We start from the raw sequence: 18,780 nt of genomic DNA on the forward strand, positions 1-18,780 counted from the left end.
AAAAAAAATGTATTCACTAACTGTAAGTCGCTCTGGATAAGAGCGTCTGCTAAATGACTAAAATGTAAGCAACTGAATTTAACCAGTAAACCAATAATACAACCTCCACATCGCCTCCTACAGAATGTTAGCAGTACTGACAAATAAATATCCTATAATCTCGACCACCAGCAGGCGCTCTTGCTATTGAGCCTGGGGACGAGGTTACAGTTATTCTAATGAACTATATGTGTCAATTCAGGAAGTTAAGTGAAATTCCACTCATGGAAAATGATGGTCATCGATGATAATTTGAATTGCGATTCATTGTTTGTATTGAAATGGAATTCAAGTACAGATGCAGAGTTTCAAAATGGTATATCATGCATTACAGTTGGAGGAAACATGGGAAAGTTATGCTAATTTGAAATGTAGTAAACTTGTTGTTCCGCCTTGTTCTCCACGGAGGTCATACGTAACTCATTCAAAGGTGTTAACCCTCGCAAGGCTGCCGGCCCAGACGGAATCCCTAGCCGAGCCCTCAGAGCATGTGAAGTCCAGCTAGCTGTTGTGTTTTCAGACATCTCTCTCTAGCTCAGGCCATTATCCCCACCTGCTTCAAGGTGTCCACTATCATCCCCATTCCCAAGACAGGGGAAGTACCTGAACTGAATGACTACCGACACGTAGCACTCACTTCCGTCATCATGACGTGCTTCAAGAGGCTAGTAAAAGACCACATCACCTTCTAAGCTCAACACAAAGCTCACAGCCCTGGGACTCACCTCCTACCTATGCAACTGGGGGCGTGGTGCCAGGTAAACAGGTGCCAGGTAAACAACCTCTCTCTCAACATCAGCAAAATAAAGTAGCTGATTGTGGAACCTCACAGTGTTCTACAGGCGCACCATCGAGAGCATACTGTCGGGCTGAATCACAGCCTGGTACGGCAACTCCACCACCGCTGGCTGACCGCAAGGCGCTACAGAGGGTGGTACTCAGCCGAACATACCGTTGGTGCACACTGCCTACTCTCCAGGACACCTACAACACCAGGTGTCGCAGGAAGACCAAGACGACCATCAGGGACCTCAGCCACCCGAGCCAAGCCCTGTTCTTCCCTCTTGCATCACTTAGACATGGACAGTATAGGAGCATCATGTCAACAACTGGAAGACTAAGGTTACCATGTTTGTTTCAGCAGAGGAGGAACACATTGTTGAGATGATGACAATATAGTTAAATTATATATCAGTCTATTTCATTATATATGTTTTACATTTCATTGATCCACATTTACAGTAATTGAGAAAAAAGTATGGTGCAGAATGGATTTTCATAGGTACAAAAATGATTCAAATGTTACAGAGACTTTACTGACTCACATTTTGTCATAAGCAGATGCTGTGTTCATAACATCTCATACATTTGTGAATACTAGCATACGACTGAGAACATTCCACTTGAACGTCCCTCCAACTGGTAATTACTAGTGGGAAACTTGTGTATCATCTCTGAGCTCTGACTTCACCCACAAACTGACCACTGACTTCACATACTAAGGAAATTACCTTGATAACAGCATTTTCAGCAGTTAAATACAACAAAACAATATGTATAATAAAACAATCTATTTATATGTTTTTTAACATTATAATGTGTTTACAAGCATGATAGCTGTACTTTTTTTTTCATGGTTGAGGCAGTTAATTTGATATTATCCAATCAGCGTTCTTAACGAGTTCACAGCAAGTGAATGCACACAACTTGTTGCTCCCAGTTTACTAGAAGTATTTTGAGAGTTCCCACGTGTTATGAACGCAGCATTAGTTTGGGTCTGTTGTTTAGTGGATGAGGGTTTGGTAGGTAGAATCTTGAGTTGTTGTGTTGAGGGTTTGGTAGGTGGAGTCTTGGGTTGTTGTGTTGAGAGTTTGGTAGGTGGAGTCTTGGGTTGTTGTATTGAGGGTTTGGTAGGTGGAGTCTTGGGTTGTTGTATTGAGGGTTTGGTAGGTGGAGTCTTGGGTTGTTGTGTTGAGAGTCTGGTAGGTGGAGTCTTTAGTTGTTGTGTCTGGATTGGTGACTGGCCCTGTGGAACACACAACATATAATTAATGTGTGTTTGTGTCCTTGCTTGTGCGAAGGAAAGCCGCCCTGTGTGAAACACTCTATGAGAAACAGTGACTTACTCTGAATGACCAAAAAATGATACATCTTTCACAGTCAGGCAAACCCAAGCTGTACTGTGCCGGCCTGGATATTTTCTTCACTAACAGTTCTAGCATGGTTCAAGCCTTTATGGTGGATGCAGAATCAGGCCAAATCATCTGGGCTTGGCTTGGCATGGCTCAGTGTCAGGTTAGTTCTGCAATGTGCAAACCACCATTGTGCCCTTGTGTTGTGAGTTCCTACAGTGGCTCTCTTCACACTACAGAGACAAGCTGAACTGGGCTGGCCTGGGTAGTCATTCAACTGAAGCCTGGAACTGTACTGACATTGAAAATTTGGAAATAATCAATCAGATCCAGCAGTGTGAAAAGGGGTTTAGAAACAGTACTGGTACTGCATAATATTCTCTATGCTAATAAACTAATAATGCACAGAGATGTTGTCTTTTTTTCATTTGGGAAAATATCATTTTTTAATCCTTTATATTGTTATTAGGCCCACAAAATACATTTGTGTTGACTGTGATTAGACCATGGGAATATAATACTGTCTGCTAGGCTAAACTAACTTTCAAACTAGTCTATACAGGCTGGCATTGAGCAATTATGGTGTTTCTAAGAGGGAATTCAAAGGCACTGGAATAATATGTTTTATTTATTTAATTCTAAGTAAAGAAGATGTTGGTTTATTTCATTTTATACAGCCTAAATGTGCAATTTATAGTATAAGTTGATTTAATACAACAAGGTGTTGTTGAAATGCTGAGTGCTCCTTCGCCTATAGCAAGTCACAAGTGCTTCACAAGGCTATAGCCTTGAAGAAATAATAGTTTAATATAGCCTCAATAATTCATTTTCATTACTTCTTAAGCTATATGGCTGGCTTGCTCCTGAAAGATTTAGAGTTAGTATGTTGTTTAATAGCTTACGACATGTTGTTGAAATGTTGAGAGCTTCTGAGATCTACTACGTAGTGGAGGTATACGGCCACTACAATACTTTGATAAGTATCAGTGGGGAATAAGAAGTCAGTATACCTCCACTACACTACTTTAATACTTATCAGTGGGGATTAAGAAGTCAGTATACCTCCACTACACTACTTTAATACTTATCAGTGGGGATTAAGAAGTCAGTATACCTCCACTACACTACTTTAATACTTATCAGTGGGGATTAAGAAGTCAGTATACCTCCACTACACTACTTTAATACTTATCAGTGGGGATTAAGAAGTCAATATACCTCCACTACACTACTTTAATACTTATCAGTGGGGATTAAGAAGTCAGTATACCTCCACTACAATACTTTAATACTTATCAGTGGGGATTAAGAAGTCAGTATACCTCCACTACAATACTTTAATACTTATCAGTGGGGATTAAGAAGTCAGTATACCTCCACTACACTACTTTAATACTTATCAGTGGGGATTAAGAAGTCAGTATACCTCCACTACACTACTTTAATACTTATCAGTGGGGATTAAGAAGTCAGTATACCTCCACTACAATACTTTAATACTTATCAGTGGGGATTAAGAAGTCAGTATACCTCCACTACAATACTTTAATACGAATCAGTGGGGATTAAGAAGTCAGTATACCTCCACTACACTACTGTGTGCGTGCGTGCATGTACATACAGTACATACATACAGTGCATTTGGAAAGTATTCAGACCCTTTTTCCACATTTTGTTACGTTACAGACTTATTCTGAAATGGATTAAATAAATTGTTTTCCACATCAGTCTACATACAATGCTGCACAATCACAAAGCAATAAAATATTTTTAGAAATGTTTGCAAATTTATTAAAAACAAAAAACAGAAAACAGAAACACCTTATTTACATAAGTATTCAGACCATTTGCTATGAGACTCGAAATTGAGCTCAGGTGCATCCTGTTTCCATTGATCATCATTTAGATGTTTCTACAACTTGATTGGAGACCACCTGTGGTAAATTTAATTGATTGGACATGATTTGTAAAGGCAAACACCTGTCTATATAAGGTCTCACAGTTGACAGTGCATGTCAGAGCAAAAACCAAGCCATGAGGTCAAAGGAATTGTCCGTAGAGCACCGAGACAGGATTGTGTCGAGGCACAGCTCTGGGGAAGGGTACCAAAACATTTCTGCAGCACTGAAGGTCCCCAAGACCACAGTGGACTCCATCAATCTTAAATGGAAGAAGTTTGGAACCACCAAGAATCTTCCTGAGCAGTCGGGGGAGAAGGGCCTTGGTCAGAGATGTGACCAAGAACCCGATGGTCACTCTGACAGAGCTCCAAAGTTTCTCTGTGGAGATAGCATCATGCTGTGGGGATGTTTTTCAGCTGCAGGGACAGGGAGACTAGTCAGGATCGAGGGAAAGATGAACGGTGAAAAGTACCAGAGAGATCCTTGATGAAAACCTGCTCTAGAGTGCTCAGGACCTCAACCTGGGGTGAAGGTTCACCTTCCAACGGGGCAACGACCCTAAGCACACAGCCAAGACAACGCAGGAGTGGCTTCAGGACAAGTCTCTGAATGTACTTGAGTGGCCCAGCCAGAGCCCGGACTTGAACCCGATCTAACATTTCTGGAGAGACCTGAAAATTGATGTGCAGCGACGCTCCCCATCCAACCTGACAGAGCTTGAGAGGATCTGCAAAGAAGAATGGGACAACTCCCCAAATACAGGTGTGCCAAGCTTGTTGCATCATACCGAAGAATACTCGAGGATGTATTCGCTGCCCAAGGTGCTTCAACAAAGTACTATGTAAAGGGTCTGAATACTCATGTAAATGTGATATTTCAGTTTAGTTTTTTTATACATTTATATAAAAAACGATTTTTGCTTCGTCATTATGGGGTGTAGATTGATGAGGGAAAAAAACGATGTGATCAATTTTAGAATAAGGCTGTAACGTAACAGAATGTGGAAAAAGGCAAGGGGTCTGAATACTTTCCGAATGCACTGTGCATACATACATACATTTATACACACATACATATGTACATGTGAGGTTTACTCACTTGATGATTTCCTGTCTCTCCTCCATTTGTAGATCAGTAGCAGGATGAGTCCCACCACCAACACAGTCAGACTCACACACACCATGATGACCACTGGTGTACCTGGAACTATAAATACAAGATAATAACATTCCTCTCAGACCCTTCTCCTTCTCCTTCCTAAACTACTATACCAGTTTCCTAACCACCTAGTCCTCCTACTGTACCAGTTTCATAACCACCTAGTCCTCCTACAACTACTGTACCAGTTTCATAACCACCTAGTCCTCCTACTGTACCAGTTTCCTAACCAGCTAGTCCTACTACAACTACTGTACCAGTTTCCTAACCACCTAGTCCCCCTACTGTACAACACCCAGACCAACACCAGAGAACATCAGATCACCTAGAACACCCAGACCAACACCAGAGAACATCAGATCACCTAGAACACCCAGACCAACACCAGAGAACATCACATCACCTAGAACACCCAGACCAACTCCAGAGAACATCAGATCACCTGGAACACCCAGAGACAGTACACTGGCATAATGTTCCAGTGATGCTACATTTAGCTAGTCTCTACTGTACTGTACTTGTGACGTTCTGGCTCCGGGACTCTTAGTTGTGAGCCAGGGTTGTCATTTTCTTTTGGGTGTATTTCTATGTGGGATCTAGTTGTTTCATTTCTATGTTTGGGTTTTATGTTGATTAGTCATATGACTCCCAATCGGAGGTAACGAGTGTCAGCTGTCGGCTCGTTATCTCTGATTGGGAGCCATATTTATTCTGTATGTTTTCTTGTGGGCATTGTGGGTTATTGTTCCGTGTTTCTGTGTTGCTGTTAGTCTGTATCAGTATTTTGAACGTCACGTATCGTCATTTGTTGTTTTCTTCGTGGTTGCTTTATTAATAAAGTCATCATGTTCACTCCACGCGCTGCGTATTGGTCCGCTCCTTCAGACGATCGTGACAGAATAACCCACCACAAAAGGACCAAGCAGCGCGTCCAGGAGCAAAGGGTCTGGACATGGGAGGAGGCGCCGGGTCAGGAGAGAACGTTGGTGGATGTCCTCCTCGGCTGGGGACATATTACCCAGGAGGAGGCCGTCCGGTACCGGAGGGCGATGAAGGGGGAGAACCTGACAGGAGAGGAGCAACGGCATCGGCAGGGCCATCGTCGGAAGGACGGGAGGCAACCCCAAAACGTTTTTGGGGGGGGGCACATGGCTTGGGCGGCTGGGCAGCAGGAGGCTGCCACAGGGAGAAAAGGAGAGAAGGCTAACGGAGTACGGGAGCCATTGGCGAGTAGAGGGAGGGAAGTGTTTGTGGCACGGCGTGAAGGACTGATGTGTGTTGCCAGTCCGGTCCGGCCCGTTCCTGATCCTCGGTTGAGGCCAGTGGTGTGTGTTCCCGGTACGGACCGGCCTGTTCCTACTCCAAGCACCAGGTCCACGGTGTGCTACGCCAGCCCGACCCGGCCTGTTCCGGCCACTCGCACCAGGGATGCGGTGCGCGTCGCCAGCCCAGCCCGGCCTGTTCCTGCTCCACGCACCAGGGATAGGGTGCGCTTCGCCAGCCCAGCCCGGCCTGTTCCTACTCCACGCACCAGGGATACGGTGCGCTTCGCCAGCCCGGCCCGGCCTGTTCCGGCCTCTCGCACCAGGGATACGGTGCGCGTCGCCAGCCCAGCCCGGCCTGTTCCTGCTCTCCGCACTAGGCCTTATGTGCGTCCCCAGGGTCCAGCATGCCCTGTTGCTGCTCTCCGCACTAGGCCTTATGTGCGTCCCCAGGGCCAAGCATGCCCTGTTGCTGCTTCCCGCACTAGCCCTGAGATGCGTGTCCGCAGCCCGGTACCTCCAGTTCCGGCACCACGCACCAGGCCTACGGTGCGCCTCAGACGGCCAGAGTCTGCCGTCTGCCCAACGGGGCCTGAACTGTCCGTCTGCCCAACGCCGTCTGAACTGCCCGTCTGCCCAACGCCGTCTGAACTGCCCGTCTGCCCAACGGCGCCTGAACTGCCCGTCTGCCCAACGCCGTCTGAACTGCCCGTCTGCCCAACGCCGTCTGAACTGTCCGTCTGCCCAACGCCGTCTGAACTGCCCGTCTGTACTGAGCCTGCAAAGCCGCCCGTCGGCCATGAGCCTTCAGAGCCGTCCGCCAGACCGGAGCCGCTAGAGCTCTCCGCCAGACAGGATCAGCCAGAGCCTTCCGCCAGACAGGATCAGCCAGAGCCTTCCGCCAGACAGGATCAGCCAGAGCCTTCCGCCAGACAGGATCAGCCAGAGCCTTCCGCCAGACAGGATCAGCCAGAGCATTCCGCCAGACAGGATCAGCCAGTGCCTTCCGCCAGACAGGAGCAGCCAGAGCCTTCCGTCAGACCGGATCAGCCAGAGCCTTCCGCCAGACAGGAGCAGCCAGAGCCTTCCGCCAGACGGGATCAGCCAGAGCCTTCCGCCAGCCATGAGTGGCCAGATCCGTCAGCCAGTCATGAGCAGCCAGATCCGTCAGCCAGCCATGAGCAGCCAGATCCGTCAGCCAGCCATGAGCCGTCCAGCCAGGATCCGCCAGAGCCGTCCAGCCAGGATCCGCCAGAGCCGTCCAGCCAGGATCCGCCAGAGCCAGCCAGCCAGGATCCGCCATTTAGTCAGGTGCTGCCCCTTAGTCCAGTGCTGCCCCTTAGTCCAGTGCTGCCCCTTAGTCCGGTGCTGTCCCTTAGCCTGGTGCTGCCTCTTAGTCCGGTGCTGCCCATTAATCCAGGTGGGTTTAAGTGGAGGGTGGTCATTGGGAGGAGGTTAAGAAAGCGGGTAGTAACTATAGTGGGGTGGTGGTCAAGCCCGGAGCCGGAACCGCCTCCGGGGAGCAACACCCACCCAGCCCTCCCCTATGGTGGGGTTGTGAGGCGCGGTCGCAGTCCGCGCCTTTAGGGGGGGGTACTGTGACGTTCTGGCTCCGGGACTCTTAGTTGTGAGCCAGGGTTGTCATTTTCTTTTGGGTGTATTTCTATGTGGGATCTAGTTGTTTCATTTCTATGTTTGGGTTTTATGTTGATTAGTCATATGACTCCCAATCGGAGGTAACGAGTGTCAGCTGTCGGCTCGTTATCTCTGATTGGGAGCCATATTTATTCTGTATGTTTTCTTGTGGGCATTGTGGGTTATTGTTCCGTGTTTCTGTGTTGCTGTTAGTCTGTATCAGTATTTTGAACGTCACGTATCGTCATTTGTTGTTTTCTTCGTGGTTGCTTTATTAATAAAGTCATCATGTTCACTCCACGCGCTGCGTATTGGTCCGCTCCTTCAGACGATCGTGACAGTACTTCTGTGTTTCTTCATTTCAGAGGGAGGGAAGAGGGAAGACAACATTAGACAGAGAAACAGGTGGGTGTTGAGGAGAGCAGAAAATAGAGAGGAATTGTCAGGTTCGATGTGTATGCGGCGAGTGAAGTCAAGCGCAGGACACAGAGATACTAGCAGACTTACTTTACTAATAGTAAAGAACAAAACAAAACCTCCGAACCAGGAGGGAAAAACACCATACACGTAATATGAAATACAGCAATGCCGATACCGCCTAGACACAAAACAATAACACACAAATACCAAACGTGAGACAAGGGTAATTATAGGATATACAATCAAACATAATAGACAACAGGTGTAACTACTCAAGACAAAACAAGACAAACACCGAAACATCGATCGGCAGTAGCTAGTACTCCGGGGACGACGAACGCCGAAGCCTGCCCGAGCATGGAGGAGGAGCAGCCTCGGCAGAATCCGTGACAGTACCCCCCCCCCCCCCCCCTTGACGCGCGGCCTCGGGGACGGCCAGGAGGACGCGGAGCAGGGCGAGTCGGATGACTCCGGTGGAACTCCGTCAAGAGGGAGGGATCTAGGATGTCCATCTTAGGGACCCAGCACCGTTCCTCCGGACCGTACCCCTCCCACTCCACGAGATACTGCAGACCCCCCATCCGACGTCTCGAATCCACGATGGAACGGACTGAGTACGCCGGAGCCCCCTCGATGTCCAGTGGGGGCAGAGGAGCCTCTCCTATCTCATTCTCCTGGAGTGGACCAGCTACCACCGGCCTGAGGAGAGACACATGGAACGAGGGGTTAATGCGGTAATTTATGGGCAGTTGTAACCTATAACATACCTCGTTCAATCTCCTCAGGACTTTAAATGGCCCCACAAACCGCCGACCCAGCTTCCGGCAGGGCAGGCGAAGGGGCAGGTTTCGAGTCGAGAGCCAGACTCGATCTCCAGGTGCATAAACTGGACCCTCACTGCGGTGGCGATCGGCGCTCGCCTTATGCCTACTGATAGCCTGCTGGAGATGGACATGCGCAGCGTTCCATGTCTCCTCCGAGCGCCGAAACCACTCATCCACCGCAGGAGCCTCGATCTGGCTCTGATGCCAGGGTGCCAGGACCGGCTTACCCTAACACACACTGAAAAGGAGTAAGATTAGTGGAGGAGTGGCGAAGAGAGTTTTGGGCTATCTCTGCCCAGGGGATACAGTGGGGAAAAAAAGTATTTAGTCAGCCACCAATTGTGCAAGTTCTCCCACTTAAAAAGATGCGAGAGGCCTGTAATTTTCATCATAGGTACACGTCAACTATGACTGACAAAATTAGAAAAAAAAATCCAGAAAATCACATTGTAGGATTTTTTATGAATTTATTTGCAAATTATGGTGGAAAATAAGTATTTGGTCACCTACAAATAAGCAAGATTTCTGGCTCTCACAGACCTGTAACTTGTTCTTTAAGAGGCTCCTCTGTCCTCCACTCGTTACCTGTATTAATGGCACCTGTTTGAACTTGTTATCAGTATAAAAGACACCTGTCCACAACCTCAAACAGTCACACTCCAAACTCCACTATGGCCAAGACCAAAGAGCTGTCAAAGGACACCAGAAACAAAATTGTAGACCTGCACCAGGCTGGGAAGACTGAATCTGCAATAGGTAAGCAGCTTGGTTTGAAGAAATCAACTGTGGGAGCAATTATTAGGAAATGGAAGACATACAAGACCACTGATAATCTCCCTCAATCTGGGGCTCCACGCAAGATCTCACCCCGTGGGGTCAAAATGATCACAAGAACGGTGAGCAAAAATCCCAGAACCACACGAGGGGACCTAGTGGATGACCTGCAGAGAGCTGGGACCAAAGTAACAAAGCCTACCATCAGTAACACACTACGCCGCCAGGGACTCAAATCCTGAAGTGCCAGACGTGTCTCCCTGCTTAAGCCAGTACATGTCCAGGCCCGTCTGAAGTTTGCTAGAGTGCATTTGGATGATCCAGAAGAGGATTGGGAGAATGTCATATGGTCAGATGAAACCAAAATAGAACTTTTTGGTGGCTGACTAAATACTTTTTTTCCCCACTGTATACCCCGACCACTCCTGGATTACTCTCTCCACCTACCCATTACTCTCAGGGTGAAAACCCGAGGTAAGGCTAATCGAGACCCCCAAACGTTCCATAAACGCCCTCCAGACTCTAGAGGTGAACTGGGGACCCCGATCAGACACTATATCCTCAGGCACCCCGTAGTGTCGGAAGACGTGTGTAAACAGGGCCTCAGCAGTTTGTAGGGCAGTAGGGAGACCTGGCATTGGAATGAGACGGCAGGCCTTAGAAAACCGATCCACAACGACCAAAATCGTGGTATTCCCCTGGGAGGGGGGAAGGTCCGTGACAAAGTCCACCGATAGGTGAGACCACGGCCGTTGTGGAACGGGTAGAGGTTGTAACTTCCCCCTGGGCAGGTGTCTAGGCGCCTTACACTGAGCGCACACCGAACAGGAAGAAACGTAAACCCTCACGTCCTTTGCCAAGGTGGGCCACCAGTACTTCCCGCTAAGGCAGTGCACCGTTCGACCTATACCCGGATGACCAGAGGAGGGTGACGTGTGAGCCCAATATATCAGTCGATCACGGATCTCGAGCGGCCCGTACTTCCGCCCTCTGCACACTCAGGAGGAGTAGGGTCTGTACATAACGCCCGCTCGATCTCCGCATCGACCTCCCACACCACCGGTGCCACCAGACAAGACTCCGGAAGTATGGGAGTGGGCTCAATGGACCTCTCCTCTGTGTCATATCGCCGGGACAGGGCGTCTGCCTTCACGTTCTGTGACACTGGTATATACGTGAGCTTAAATACAAACCGGGCAAGAAACATGGCCCACCTAGCCTGACGCGGGTTCAGTCTCCTCGCTGCCCGGATGTACTCCAGGTTACGATGGTCAGTCAGAATGAGGAAAGGGTGTTTAGCCCCCTCAAGCCAATGCCTCCACACCTTAAGGGCTTGAACCACCGCTAGCAGCTCCCTGTCCCCCACGTCATAATTTCGTTCCGCCGGACTGAGCTTCTTAGAATAAAAGGCACAGGGACGGAGTTTAGGAGGCGTGCCCGAGCGTTGAGACAGTACAGCACCAATCCCCGCCTCGGACGCATCCACCTCCACTTGGAACGCCAAAGAGGGGTCCGGATGTGCCAGCACCGGAACCGAGGTGAACAGGTCCTTCAGATGTCTAAACGCCCTGTCCGCCTCAGCCGACCACTGCAAACGCATCGGGCCCCCCTTTAGCAGGGAGGTGATGGGAGCTGCTACCTGTCCAAAACCCCGGATAAACCTCCAGTAGTAATTGGCAAAACCCAAAAACCGCTGCTCCTCCTTAACCGTGGTGGGAGTCTGCCAATTACGCACGGCTGAAACGCGGTCAATCTCCATCTCCACCCCTGACGCGGACAACCGATGTCCCAGGAAGGAGATGGACTCCTGGAAAAACAGGCATTTCTCCGCCTTCACATACAAGTCATGCTCCAACAGCCTACCCAACACCCGACGCACCAGGGACACATGCTCGGCTCGTGTAGCGGAGTATATTAGAATGTCATCAATATATACCACTACACCCTGTCCATGCAAATCCCGGAAAATCTCGTCCACAAATGATTGGAAGACTGAAGGAGCAATCTTTAACCCGTAGGGCATGACGAGATACTCATAGTGACCCGAGGTGGTACTAAATGCTGTTTTCCATTCATCTCCCTCCCTAATGCGCACCAGGTTGTAAGCGCTCCTGAGATCCAATTTTGTGAAGAATCGCGCCCCGTGTAATGACCCCGTGTCATACTCGCAATCAGAGCAAGAGGATAACTGTATTTAATGGTAATCTGATTGAGACCACGTTAATCAATACATGGGCCCAAACCCCCATCCTTCTTCTTCACAAAAAAGAAACTCTAGGACGCAGGAGAAGTGGATGGCCGTATGTATCCCTGTCCCAGAGATTCGGTGACGTATGTCTCCATAGCCGCCGTCTCCTCTTGAGACAGAGGATACACATGACTACGCGGAAGTGCAGCGCCTGCCTGGAGGTCTATCGCACAATCCCCCTGTCTATGAGGTGGTAATTGAGTCGCCCTCTTCTTACTGAAGACGAGTGCCAAATCTGTATACTCAGGAGGAATGTGCAGTGCGGGCATTTGGTTCGGACTTTCCACCGTTGTTGCCCCTACGGAAACACCTATACACCGCCCGACACACTGATCAGACCATTCCCTGAGAGCCCTCTGTTGCCATGAAATGTTGGGGTCATGAGATATTAACCAGGGAAGCCCCAACACCACGGGAAACGCAGGAGAGTCAATCAAATACAACTGTATAATCTCCTCATGACCCCCCTGCGTCTTCATCTTAAGTGGCGCTGTGACCTCCCTAATCAATCCCGACCCCAAAGGGCGGCTGTCTAGGGCATGGATAGGGAAGGGCACATCAACTGGTATGAGGGGAATCCCTAACTTATAACAGAAACTGCGATCAATAAAATTCCCAGCTGCGCCTGAATCGACTAGCGCCTTATGCTGGGAGTGAGAAGAAACCTCGGGAAACACAACTTGGATACACATGTGGACAACAGAGAGCTCTGGGTGAGTTAGGCGCTTACTCACCTGGAATGACTCATCAGTGCGTGGCCTGCTGCCTCGATCCCTAGGAGACCCTCCCCAGCACCGAACCGCAGTGTGTCCTCTGCGGCCACAGTTGGTGCAGGGGACGGCCTCTCTCCTGGTCTCTCTCCTCCTCTCTCTAGCACCAGCACCCCCGAGCTCCACAGGGCTCGGCTCGGAGGTGCTGGGGGATGGAATGGACGGCCCCAGCTATGGACGTCCGCAGTTAGCCAACAGGGTATCCAGACAAATCGACATGTCCACCAGCTGATCGAAACTTAGGTTGGTGTCCCTGCAGGCCAACTCTCGGCGAACGTCCTCCCGTAGGCTACACCTATAGTGGTCGATGAGGGCCCTCTCATTCCATCCCGCATTGGCCGCCAGAGTCCGGAAATCCAGTGTGAATTCCTGTGCGCTCCTCTTCCCCTGTCTGAGGTGGAACAGACGCTCCCCCGCCGCTTTCCCCTCTGGGGGATGATCGAAAACCGCCCTGAAGCGGCGGGAGAACTCTGCATAACTGACTGTAGCGGCGTCTATTCCCCTCCACTCGGCGTTGGCCCACTCCAGTGCCTTGCCGAACAGACAGGAGATGAGGGCGAAAATGCTCTCGTATCCCGAGGGCGCCGGGTGAATGGTTGCCAGGTAGAGTTCTACTTGGAGCAGGAAACCCTGACACCCGGCCGCGGTGCCATCATAAGCCCTCGGGAGCGAGAGCCGAATCCCACTGGACTCCGGAGATGGAACGATGGGTATGGCTGAGGGTGGTGGTATTGTTGGAGGAGGTGTGGGCAAACCTCCTCTCTCCCATTGGCTCAAGGTGTTCATAACATCTTGCATGGCGGTGCCCAGTTTCTGGATCATGGCGTCTTGATTGCTTACGCGCTCCTCCAATGATCCCGTTGGCACCGCTGATCCTGCTGACTCCATGGTGTGGTGTGTTATTCTGTCAGGTTCGATGTGTATGCGGCGAGTGAAGTCAAGCGCAGGACACAGAGATACTAGCAGACTTACTTTACTAATAGTAAAGAACAAAACAAAACCTCCGAACCAGGAGGGAAAAACACCATACACGTAATATGAAATACAGCAATGCCGATACCGCCTAGACACAAAACAATAACACACAAATACCAAACGTGAGACAAGGGTAATTAGAGGATATACAATCAAACATAATAGACAACAGGTGTAACTACTCAAGACAAAACAAGACAAACACCGAAACATCGACCGGCAGTAGCTTGTACTCCGGGGACGATGAGTGCCGAAGCCTGCCCGAGCAAGGAGGAGGAGCAGCCTCGGCAGAATCCGTGACAGGAATTGTCAATAATGAGGAATCAATAGTCACAATCAGATTATTCAGTCTTATATAAAGTCTCAGTCAATGTGTTTTTTTTATGGTTCAATTACAGAGTGATGCTTGGTAGTTTTAGTCCATGATACAGTATGGAACTTGGTAGTTGTAGTCCATGTTACAGTATGGTGCTTGGAAGTTGTAGTCCATGTTACAGTATGGTGCTTCGTAGTTGTAGTTGTAGTTGTAGTTTATGTATATATATATATATATATATATATATATAGAGAGAGAGAGAGAGAGAGAGAGAGAGAGAGAGAGAGAGAGAGAGAGAGAGAGAGAGAGAGAGAGAGAGAGAGAGAGAGAGAGAGAGAGAGAGAGAGAGAGAGAGAGAGAGAGAGAGAGAGAGAGATGTGTAGTCTTTAGAGAGCCATGCCTCTTAGGGTAATATATTTACCATTAGTGGAGTTTGAGGAGTCAGTTGCCATGGTGATGTTTGTTGATGGGTGTGTCATGGAGAGGAGAGGTCTGGAGGTGATGGAGGTGATGGAGCCAGGGTTGGGAGGAGAAGGAGCTGTAGAGAGAGGGAAAAGAGAGAGAGAGTCAAGGAGAGAGAGAGACATAGAGAGAGAGAGAGAGAGAGAGAGAGAGAGAGAGAGAGAGAGGGAGAGAGTGAGACAGAGATATAATGCATCAACACAAATATATAATGTGCAAAATGTAATCATCACCATAAACACACTAATAGAAACTCTTAGACACCAACCTCTCTCCACAGTTAACCTGACTTCAGTCTTGTGATACCACCACCATGAGTTTATTTCACACCAGTAGGTCCCTGAGTCCTCTAGGGTCAGGTTAGTGATGGTCACAGTGAAGACTCTTCTCTCTGTGTCGTCATACAGAGAGTATCTCCCTTTATGAGTCCACGTTGGGTGTTGATGCCTTTGGGTTTTGATGACATCAACCCGGTCGGCCCAGATCTCTTTTGAGAGGTACTTCTGGTATGTCTCAAACCCCGTGCATAAGGACACTGAATGCCAGCAGTTCCTCCTTCTGTCCCTCTCTTTGTGATCACTCCTGACACCACACAGCTCACAGCTATGACACAACCAAAGAAACAGATTCACATCATCTCTACAACATCAGTTGCCCATTGTCACCATATTTCACAGACAGTCAGGTAATGGAGATACTTGAGTGATATGTAGAGAATGTTTAATAATCTGTGGCTGAGTGATACAGTACATTTATGTGTTCAGGACTACAGCAATACAGTAAAACAGCGTTCAATGATATAGTAAAGTACAGCATTGATCACTGTCACTTATGCCAAGAATTGAGTGCTGTGTTCAGTGAGTAACACAGTTCAGTATGAGGTGTGTATTAATGTCATACATTCTAATAGTAACAGTTCAATATGGGGTGTGTATTAATGTAATACATTCTAATAGTAACAGTTCAATATGGGGTGTGTATTAATGTAATACATTCTAATAGTAACAGTTCAATATGAGGTGTGTATTAATGTATTGAGGTCTGATAGTAACAGTTCAATATGGGGTGTGTATTAATGTAATACATTCTAATAGTAACAGTTCAATATGAGGTGTGTATTAATGTATTGAGGTCTGATAGTAACAGTTCAATATGAGGTGTGTATTAATGTAATACATTCTAATAGTAACAGTTCAATATGAGTTGTGTATTAATGTAATACATTCTAATAGTAACAGTTCAATATGGGGTGTGTATTAATGTAATACATTCTAATAGTAACAGTTCAATATGAGGTGTGTATTAATGTATTGAGGTCTGATAGTAACAGTTCAATATGGGGTGTGTATTAATGTACTACATTCTAATAGTAACAGTTCAATATGGTATAAAAGTACTCACCACAGAGAAGTCTGATGTTGACAGACATGAGATTCCTCATTCTTCTCTCTAGCTTCCCTCCTATGTTGTCAACTTTATACTGTTCTCCTCTCACTCCAGTCCTCTACCAGTCACTACCAGTCTAGTCCCAGATACTCAGACTCTCTACCAGTCACTACCAGTCTAGTCCCAGATACTCAGACTCTCTACCAGTCACTACCAGTCTAGTCCCAGATACTCAGACTCTCTAAAAGTCACTACCAGTCTAGTCCCAGATACTCAGACTCTCTACCAGTCACTACCAGTCTAGTCCCAGATACTCAGACTCTCTACCAGTCACTACCAGTCTAGTCCCAGATACTAAGACTCTCTACCAGTCACTACCAGTCTAGTCCCAGATACTCAGACTCTCTACCAGTCACTACCAGTTTAGTCCCAGATACTAAGACTCTCTACCAGTCACTACCAGTCTAGTCCCAGATACTCAGACTCTCTACCAGTCACTACCAGTCTAGTCCCAGATACTCAGACTCTCTACCAGTCACTACCAGCCTAGTCCCAGATACTCAGACTCTCTACCAGTCACTACCAGTCTAGTCCCAGATACTAAGACTCTCTACCAGTCACTACCAGTCTAGTCCCAGATACTCAGACTCTCTACCAGTCACTACCAGTCTAGTCCCAGATACTAAGACTCTCTACCAGTCACTACCAGTCTAGTCCCAGATAATCAGACTCTCTACCAGTCACTACCAGTCTAGTCCCAGATACTCAGACTCTCTACCAGTCACTACCAGTCTAGTCCCAGATACTCAGACTCTCTACCAGTCACTACCAGTCTAGTCCCAGATACTAAGACTCTCTACCAGTCACTACCAGTCTAGTCCCAGATACTCAGACTCTCTACCAGTCACTACCAGTCTAGTCCCAGATACTCAGACTCTCTACCAGTCATTACCAGTCTAGTCCCAGATACTCAGACTCTCTACCAGTCACTACCAGTCTAGTCCCAGATACTAAGACTCTCTACCAGTCACTACCAGTCTAATCCCAGATACTCAGACTCTCTACCAGTCACTACCAGTCTAATCCCAGATACTCAGACTCTCTACCAGTCACTACCAGTCTAATCCCAGATACTCAGACTCTCTACCAGTCACTACCAGTCTAATCCCAGATACTCAGACTCTCTACCAGTCACTACCAGTCTAATCCCAGATACTCAGACTCTCTACCAGTTTCTACCAGTCTAGTCCCAGACACTCAGACTCTCTACCAGTCACTACCAGTCTAGTCCCAGATACTCAGACTCTCTACCAGTCACTACCAGTCTATTCACAGACACTCAGACTCTCTCACAGTCACTCCTAGCTATGAACACATCTCTATCCACGTTTTAGAGTTCTGGCAGCTGTTAAGTCCAGCCTCTCTCTCTCTCTCTCTCTCTCTATCTCTTTCTCTCTGGATCGAAATCGTCAGTTCCTCTTTCTCTACTGTATGTTGATATCTGGGGTTTTCTTCCATGTCAGAGTGTGTGTGTGTTGTTTGTTTTTAGACATACACACACTTATATTTGGGTGTTTGTTTGAATAAATATGAATGAATATGGACACGGTTAAGGTTATCTTTTTGTTATACAATGGTTGGGTATAATCCTGGATGCTGATTGGTTAGAACATCATTCCAGCCGGTGTCTATTCCACAAGTTACCACCGGCTAAAGCTATGATGTTGAAATGCCTATTTACTCTGTTCCATCTCACTGTGCAATTCACTGTCTCATCAGCCCAGCCAGGCAATTTATAAACTTGATCTCCACTGTAAAAATCATCTAAACATAATCTCCCATTTCTTTTAGACCAGCACTTGGTTTTCAATAGCTGTCTGTCTCTCTAACATTTGCAACATTGATTCATTATTGAAATTCGATTTCCAGCTGTCGCATCGTAATGAACGTGTAGGGGTCTGGAGTCGGGACAAGACAGATAGGCAGGCAGCTTTTCTCAGCCAGTCGAAATCATGAATTTGCATCATTTTCATGGATATATTCAAAGAAATGTCCATAGAAAACTGGTGAAACTAAATGCAGCTAGTTAGCAGTCTTTTCAGCCTCAGGTTGAAGTGATTGTGTTAGCTGTGTTGTTGGCTAGCTCCTCTGAACAACAGTGTTCTGACGAGAGAGAGCACATTTTCTATGCCAGGTTAGATTGTGCATCATTAGCTCATTGTTATGGATGTACCAAATAAATTTAAATAGAAAACAGCTTAAGAAATGCAAATGCAGCTTCTTTGTACAGAACTAAAAGACTGAACGACTGGGTCGCGTCTCTGCCAATAGAACCGATAGAATGAACGACCAGCCGGCTTGGGTAGCAACCCTAGATTTGTGTCGGGAATATTATCTTGTGGAAGGATGAAATAGTATGAATACATTAAAAAAAAAAATGTTTTTAATGAAAATATGTAAATCATTATTTGAACATTT

The 18,780-nt window shown here is 47.4% G+C and overlaps 1 protein-coding gene across 1 annotated transcript; it reads right to left on the bottom strand.

Annotated features, from left to right (window-relative positions):
* Nucleotides 1-1,339: 1,339 nt before the first annotated feature.
* On the bottom strand, nucleotides 1,340-16,357 carry LOC311120033 (CMRF35-like molecule 2; the record flags this gene model as incomplete). The annotated part of the gene is given in 6 exon segments (XM_084194664.1): nucleotides 1,340-2,065; nucleotides 5,171-5,278; nucleotides 14,876-14,992; nucleotides 15,185-15,439; nucleotides 15,442-15,519; nucleotides 16,318-16,357. Coding segments are annotated over 6 exon segments (840 nt in total). The 3' UTR covers nucleotides 1,340-1,823.
* Between the last annotated feature and the right edge of the window lie 2,423 nt (nucleotides 16,358-18,780).

This window comes from Coregonus lavaretus (assembly GCF_964263955.1).
Source record: "Coregonus lavaretus genome assembly, contig: HAP1_SCAFFOLD_1257, whole genome shotgun sequence".
Taxonomy (NCBI): domain Eukaryota; kingdom Metazoa; phylum Chordata; class Actinopteri; order Salmoniformes; family Salmonidae; genus Coregonus; species Coregonus lavaretus.